The following is a 7,958-nucleotide window of genomic DNA, read 5'->3' on the forward strand; positions in this document are numbered from 1 at the left end:
CAGATCCGGCGCAGACCGGGTGGGCCGGTCGGTGGGCCGGCAGGCCGGGCGCCCAACCGGCAGCCTCCCCCCTTTTCCTTTTTCTTTTCTTTTCTCCTTTTCCTTTTTCTTTAATAACGAATGCTCCCGAACTCCGATTCGAGTGAAACCAATTTTGTTTGGAGATAACAACAAATGCTATCCAATAGAAAGTGCAAACACAAGAAACTGTAGGAGGGGATTTTATCATGAATATAAAAGGGTAGAACCTTATATCATGAATAACCGGTAAAATCACCCAACTTCGAAAACGCAATAGAAGATGCATGCGAACTCCGTTTTTGATGAACTTGGGCTTGTTGTAAAGCTAGCAACAAGCTCAAGAACCTTACACATAGAAACACCAAGAAGAAATAAGGATATGCAAAGTATGCAAAGGGTTGAGCTCCCTAAGACGATGTGATCAAGTTACCCAACCGAAAACCCCTCTTGATAGTGTGGCTATCTATCCTATAATCCGGTCTCCCAACAACCACCTTGAGACCGGTAAAAGGAAAACCTAGCAAGGCCATACCTTTGCCTTGCGCATCCCGCTTGATCTTGATGATAGCTCTTCACGCTCCACTCAAGCCGGAATACCTCACTTGATCATTGTTGTTTTGTGAAGACTCACAAATGCTCCCCCATACACTATGATGGGAAAGCTTCATTGATGCACATCTTCACAAGTCCATTATCACCAAATGGACGACAAGCTTCAAGCATGTGATCCACTCAAGATGCTCATCTTGAACTTGCCCAACTCAACCTTGTATCTTCTCATACTCACATAATATAGAGCATGGCTAATATTGAGTTCCACACAAGAACTCCATCTTCATTTCTTCTTCTTGATCATATCACATATATGTATTCAAATCGATGATCTTGATGCCAATACACAAGGTATACCTTTATCTTCATGGCATCCATACTTGAATCCAACACATGGAGAGCAAGTAGTACCTATGGAATATTCCTTCATATAAACTCAGTGAAAACATTAGTCCATAGGGGTTGTCATTAATTACCAAAACCACACATAGGGGCAATGTACCCTTACAAAGTGACCATGCGAGTTAAATATGAGAAGATACCACAGTTCTGCGCGGTCTGTGGTTTCATAGGGCACAAGCAGGAAGTGTGCAAAACAAGCGAACATGCACCGAGAGAAATCGGCTATGGTAAATAGCTCCTTTATGCTATGCTTTATGCTATGCTAAATTGCATGGTTGCACAACAAACCGGTCAGCTGGTTGAGATAGCAGGGTCCAAGGAAGGATAAGTTGGGTGGAAGAGGCACTAGTAGAAAAAGAGGCTTTGATTTTTTGGCTCCAAAGAGCATTAGTACCGGATCGGTTACGAACCCAGACTAAAGGGTGTATTAGTACCGGTTCGAGAGGCCACAGTTTTACCACCGGTTCGTGCGGAACCTTTAGCACCGGTTCGTGCCACGAAACGGTGCTAAAGAGTTATCGTCTGCCGCGAACCCTTTAGCACCGGTTAGCCAATTTTTAGATACTCAAAATTCCAAATTAAAATATAAAAGCAGGAAGATTTTAGTTCATGCTAGAAATTTAGTATTATATATATTTTTTTTAAAAAAAAACTAAAATTAATAATTGCATCCTACATAAAGATTACTATTACTTTTAGCAAATTATAAGCTTTTCAAAATTTCAGGTTTTAGGTTTGGCTAAAAAAATTAAAAATTACAAATAATACAGATTAAAAAGTTAATGTTTATTTATTTATTCAAAATTATTATTACATCATTACTTTTGTTTATTAAAATAATTATTTAAAATTCAAACAATAAAGAAATATGACATCGACCAACATGTTAATAGGATTGATATAATACCAGTATCACATACATGTGCGCGAACCACGTGCAAGCAGAACATAAAGGAAATTAGAAGTTAAGCGTGCTAGTACTGAAGTAGCGGGAGGATGAGTGACCGAGTGGGAAGTTTGACCAGTTGATTAGAGATAGGTGTAGTTAGAGACTAAACTTGTGAAATACGTAAAACATTAGAAATTCTGAAACAAAAAGAAAAAAAGAGGGAGTGGAAGATAATTTGAAAAAAAGTCGGATATAAAAAAAGGCACCGGTAGCAGCGTTCTACCGCGGCAGCGTTTTGGGGCGTTTTCCTGCCACGGCAGACCCTTTAGCACCGGTTCGTAATATACGAACTGGCGCTAAATGTCCTCTCGCTCGGGCGCTCAGCAGCCACCACGTGGTGCCCCTTTAGCACCGGTTCGTAACTGAACCAGTGCTAAAGGGGGATGCTTAGCACCGGTTGCCCAACCGGTAAATAAGCCCCTTTTCAACGGTGCTAAAGCCCTGTTTTCCACTAGTTAGGTGCAGGACGATCGGGCCAAGGAGTTGGTCGGGTCCCTCGTGATGGAGGACATGCAGGGAAGGACTGATGACGCGTGAGAACTGTAAATGCACGTCTACTGATGCTCGACTGAGGGAAGGCACTCCGACTAAGAATGTGGCAAATGAGACAAGTACAAAGGCATCACTGATGTTGTAATGAAGGTTGTAGGTTCGATTGTACATGTAGAGGAGGCAAGGGAAAGTAAGAAATTGTAGTTCAATGAGGGTGGGACTGAGAAGACCTATGCAAAAATATACTTTCTGGAATAATTCAATAAAGTTCCAAGTGTTACCCTACTCCTAGTACCATATTGATACTATTGTTATTGAAGAGGGGACGCATCCCTGGCGTCTCACGGTTGTTTACAGGGAGGCCCGGGTAAACCAGCGGGATATGCTCAAATTTATACGGTTGTCAAACAACTTACCGTGCCTCTGCATTGATGACTTCATCGAGGTTCGGGAAGAGCACAAGGGTGGTAATGAATGGAGTTGGAGCCAAATTGTTGGGTTAAGCGGTATGTGTGACTCTGGTTATAGAGGTGTACCATGGAATTTTGAGAAGAAAGTCACAAGTGGATATTTCTTCCGTGTGAGATTGGATCGTGCTAGCGTCACCAAACCTGGTGTGCGCGGTTCCTAGAAGCGCATGTCTCACATCTAGCAGGATACACGACCAGTGGCCACCTGCCTATACTATTGAGGTGTGTTCCTCACAAACAATACAAGCACTGCGGCGACCCCCTCTTTAGGTACGAATTTATGTGGGAAACCCAAGATGAGTTCTAATACAAGCTAGCAGACGCATGGAGCACAACAAGGAGTCGTAACGTGAGCGAGATGAAGGATAAGTTGGAGGCTGTCTTGAGCAGCTTGTCGAGTTGTTGAAAAGATACATTTGGTGGGGTGCAGCTTCGAATACGAGCGCTAAAGAATGAGCTCTCTGTCCCACGGAGTCAGCGGGGACGTATTGAATCTCTTCGTATGCCGAGATCAAGACAATAGAACGCCTTGTGGAGGTGCTACACGGTGAGGAGATTATGAGAGGTGCTACACGGTGAGGAGATTATGTGAAGATAACGGTCCCGAATCCAGTGGCTCTCAGAGGGAGGGGGTAAAAATACCCGGTTTTTTTCATTTACGAGAAAGTTAGCGCAAAAAGGAGACTAGGGACTTAGGGAGGAGCTAGCAATAATGGACGGTACTACCACATCCATGGAAAGTGAGATGGAAAATTTGGCTAATGGTTTGTATCAGCTGTTGTACACGTCCGAAGGTGTATCGAGCATGGATGGGTTCTACGGCATGTACCCACGCAGGTTGATCCAAAGATGAGCAAGCGGCTTGATCCTCCCTTTCAAGAATCGGACGTCAAGAAGGCGTTCTTTGAGATGTACCCTACTAAGTCACCGGCTCCAGATGGTTTCCCTGCACATTTCTTCCAACATAAATGGGAAGTATGTGGAGAGGAAGTGACTGAAGCACTCATGCATGTACTAAGGGGACAAGATGATCCACGGAACATCGACAAAACCTTTATTGTCTTGATCCCAAAGGTGACGAGTCCGTTTGAGTTGGGACAGTTCTGCCCCATCGGCCTATGTAGCGTGATCTGTAAGATTGCATCTAACATAATATTAAACATATTGAAAGTGGTCCTACCGAAGATCATTTATGCGGAACAGTACCGACAATATCATCACAACATATGAGTGAAGCTTACAAAAGGTGAAGAAACACCATTGTTGTGCGCTAAAGCTCGATATGAGCAAGGCATTTGATCATGTGGACTGGCAATATATAGAGGCTATTACGCTAAAGCTTGGATTCAGCAGCTCATGGGTGGCACTGGTTATTCGAGTAATGTCTACCGTATCCTTCTCTATACGTTTTATGGAGTGCCACATGAGGAGTTTCCTGTCTAGTGGCATCCTAAAAGGAGACCCCATCTCACTGTACATAATAAGTGTCATGATTTAAGTTTTAATATCTGTGCTACAAACATTTGTTATACAACTGTTCTAATCTTAATTAGTTGAACGTACAGCTTGCATGACGTCTAAACCCTGGGCTATTATAGAATGCTTGCAACATAATCCATTCATATCGAGAAACATTTAGAACAATGACAGGCTTTCCTTCAGCAATCCAATGAACGACAAAGGGACTTGCCCCAGCTTCAGAATAATGTAAATGTATACATTCGGTCATTGGCTATTTGATTTCCATGAGTACAGAAATAGAAAATAACCAGAACATAATCGAATAATCTGTTCTCAGATGGTAATGTGGAATTGTCTTATTTACAAATGGTTTGCAGACCAGGAACACCTTTCACCAGCATCTGCGGCTATGTCTTCAAAGCAGCCAAGAGTCCAGAAGATATCTGCTTCATCATGGCCATACAATGCACGGTTGCTGTAATAGTGTCTTAGGATGTATAAAAATACATCTCACTGTTGCTGGCTTCTGGGAGAACCGCCAAGGTTGAATTTATGAATGCTACAGATATACAGAGGGCAGGATTAGCATGGGCGCCAAGGGTTGACGACACAGAAGTGACCTTAAGAAATTCCATGTGAGGGATTACAACTTACCATTGGGATCATATGTTGGCAGGGAGATGTTTTTAGGGCAACTTGATTTCAACAAGTTTTTGGACAATGCAGAAGTAGTGAGGCAATCACGAGGCTGGAACAAAATTGAGGTGAGCATTATTGTACAACAAAAATGACATCTGAAGTGAAGAGCATGTGAATCATGAAGAAATCTGCATTCTGACAAACAAATACTTGCAGGTGTTGCAACTGTGGGAACAAACTCAAGTAGGTTAACTAGTTCTGAGAATTAACCAATAGTGGAACTTACGCAACACCTGTTTTCAGATACAGTAGGAGAAAGCAACTTTGAGTTCAGGTATGAAGAAACACAAGCCCAGGAGCATACAGATACAGATTAAAAAAAATATCCTGCGCGACTATGCATTCTGATAAATTTTGGTTCATCTTTTTTTTATCAGGCTTTAGCAACACGCTTCAAATGTTAGCAAACGTAACTAGAGCTATCAATCCCTTGGGGAAAATATGATTTGAAAACATGTTGCTCTTCGTAATCAGTATTAAGAACAATGTGTTGTGGTAATGAGCTGTATCACATTAATAGTTCTTGCAAGGCAAAAAAAAAGAGATCTATCCAGCCTTTGCGTCAGACAAAATTCAAAACAACTGTGATATGATTATTCCTCAATCAATGAAGCTTCCCGCAATTAAAATTAAAACTGAGACCTGTCCAAGGACAAAAGAGAGCTCACCTTCAAATCTTTGGTGAAGCACAACCTTAGTTCTTCAACCGAGCCCTTCTTGCAAATGATCTGTGGTGAGCCTCCAAAAGCAAGTTTGATGGTGCTGATGACATCAGACAGTGCATATTGTTCACCATTTGAGATCAGGATACCTCCAGTCGCCAGCATTTCCTGTGATTTTAATCCAATTCAACAGCGGAAAAGAGACAAATTTCTGTGACGCGGTTTTGCAGGAGTGGAAGTCATAAAAACTAGTCATTCTAAGTTTGTTTTCACCTTCCACAAACCAGGCTAACTTGCATTTAGAAAAGGGTTCAGGTGCTGTAGCATAGGAAAGAAACCAATAACACGTTACAACTGACGAGCCAAAGGCCAGATGCTTACTGTAACGTTATATTTGAAGTAGAGGTCAAGGGCAGTGGTGAAGTACTGCAGTTCATCCTCGACAACAGGGGACGAGCACGTTCCATGCTTCTCTGTAAAGATAAAGAAAAAACAAACCGAAACTTAGCAGTGGAAAGCAGCCAGGACTTCATTTTCTGCATCATCCTTTGCTTGCAGATGTCCGTGCACATGAATCAAAACTAGAGTAACTCTCGCTTATAACAAGAGTTTGTTTCACTATTTTGCAAAAAGAAAAGGGTTTGTGTCATTAGGCCAAGTGAACTGAAGAGCATTACCCCACTAAAGGACGATCCGCGAGTGATCGATCGAGCAGCACATGGCAACACCGTTATGCAAAACAACGAATCATCACAAGAGGTTAGTGTCAGTTCAAAGCAAGGAAGAATCTGAGAGTCCAATCCGGTAGTTTTGACAGTATACCTCATGAGCCCAGAAGGGGCCCTTGCCACTGAAGCAGGTGGAGGAGGTCGAGCAGTACAGGGAGGGCCAGTACAGGTCCATCACCGGCTTCAGAGACAATATCTGCAACAAATCAACGAAGACACGTATCGATCAACAAGGTTGGCACAAAGTCAGTGGAAGATCAGGACGGCCTTGTCCTGTCTCCTATGCAATACAGAGTCAACTGTGCCAGGATTGAATTAAGCTACAGCGGGCCATGTATCAGTAAGCTCTCTCGCACCTTGTCGGCGTCGTAGTTGGTCTCGCGGCAGCACGACGGCCAGGTCCCGTCGTCGTAGTCCGGCCACAGCCCGTCTGTCCCATGAGCGAAAATTCAGGCATGCCAGTGATGAATTGATTTTACTGGAAGCACGAAATTAAGTGGAGTATGACGGTCGTCGGGCACTTACGGATGGTGAACGTCTGGAGCGGCTCCGGCCTGCACAGGGGAACAAGGGAAGCGAGCGGCGTGAGCAAGAGAGCGCATAAACCAAGAATCGAATCGAATCGAATCTCGGGAGCTCCAGAAACCCCACCGGAACGCGAGCCGAACGGGCGCGAGTGGCTGGGGCGGCGATGGTGGGGAGAGAGGGAGGGAGAAGAAGAGGGGCGGGCGAGCACGTACCGGCAGCAGCCGTTGATGGCGCAGCAGTAGCGGGTGGAGGGGCAGATGGTGCCCGGCCACTGCAGCGCGAGCGCGAAGTAGTCGAACTCGCGCTGCTCCTTCCCCAGGGACGCGCGGGCGAGGCCTGTGCCGAGCAGATCGGCGGCGACCAGCGCCCAGACCAGCAGCAGGCACGCCGCGCGCGCCTTCGTCGTCGCCATTGCCCCCGCCGCGGTGTCGCGCTCTCCCCCTTGGCTGGGTGAGTCGTACTACTATCGCAACTGGACTCAACAGTTCAATGAAGCCGCACGGCTCCGGGTGGTTTAATGGGTGCGGTTAGGGACGAGCTCGTCTCACAGGCAAGTGGGTCCGAGCCGTCTTTTTGTTTTTTTACATTTTCTTTTTTGAATTAAAATGTGTTGGCCAATATAGTTTCTTTTCAGAATATACTTGCCTACTAGTACAGTTAGGTACCGTTCAAAAATCTGAATGAGACAACCGAGCTAGGGAGCATCTCTATAGCGACCCATTTCACAGCAACTCTACCAGACCCGTTCGTCCCATAACCGGGAAATAACCGTCAATATGCTACCGAGCGTAGACCATATCCGTCCTCGAACCGGAGAAATGCGATCTTTTTGCAGCAATACCCCATCGCGGCGTGCGTGTGTTCCAAATACACGGGTTTTGGATTGCGCTATTCAGTTCGGTGCATCGTTGGTGCTAGGGAAATTTCACCCAGTTGGTACTCTTCCGCGGCACGAGCCATCCAAATTCCGGCGAACCTCGGCCAAATTTCGGAG

General features: G+C 44.8%; 1 protein-coding gene across 1 annotated transcript; it reads right to left on the minus strand.

Annotated features, from left to right (window-relative positions):
* Positions 1-4,556: 4,556 nt before the first annotated feature.
* Positions 4,557-7,446, minus strand: LOC127345036 (ribonuclease 2). The gene is made up of 9 exons (XM_051371440.2): positions 7,177-7,446; positions 6,962-6,990; positions 6,793-6,866; positions 6,531-6,632; positions 6,386-6,389; positions 6,090-6,181; positions 5,715-5,876; positions 5,002-5,095; positions 4,557-4,906 (listed from the first exon to the last, which is right to left on the minus strand). Exons 1-9 carry the CDS (start codon positions 7,374-7,376, stop codon positions 4,836-4,838), a joined length of 828 nt encoding a protein of 275 aa, XP_051227400.1. The 5' UTR covers positions 7,377-7,446; the 3' UTR covers positions 4,557-4,835.
* Positions 7,447-7,958: the final 512 nt, after the last annotated feature.

This window comes from Lolium perenne, chromosome 3, assembly GCF_019359855.2.
Source record: "Lolium perenne isolate Kyuss_39 chromosome 3, Kyuss_2.0, whole genome shotgun sequence".
Taxonomy (NCBI): Eukaryota; Viridiplantae; Streptophyta; class Magnoliopsida; order Poales; family Poaceae; genus Lolium; species Lolium perenne.

What these genes read in the sequence shown, in the direction of transcription:
- LOC127345036 (XM_051371440.2), bottom strand. Translation starts at nt 7,376, where the DNA reads ATGGCGACGACGAAGGCGCGCGCGGCGTGCCTGCTGCTGGTCTGGGCG. An exon ending in GCCATCAACGGCTGCTGCCG is followed by an intron (nt 6,991 to 7,176) that starts GTACGTGCTCGC and finishes TCCCCTGTGCAG; the next exon opens with GCCGGAGCCGCTCCAGACGT. An exon ending in CCAACTACGACGCCGACAAG is followed by an intron (nt 6,633 to 6,792) that starts GTGCGAGAGAGC and finishes GATTTGTTGCAG; the next exon opens with ATATTGTCTCTGAAGCCGGT.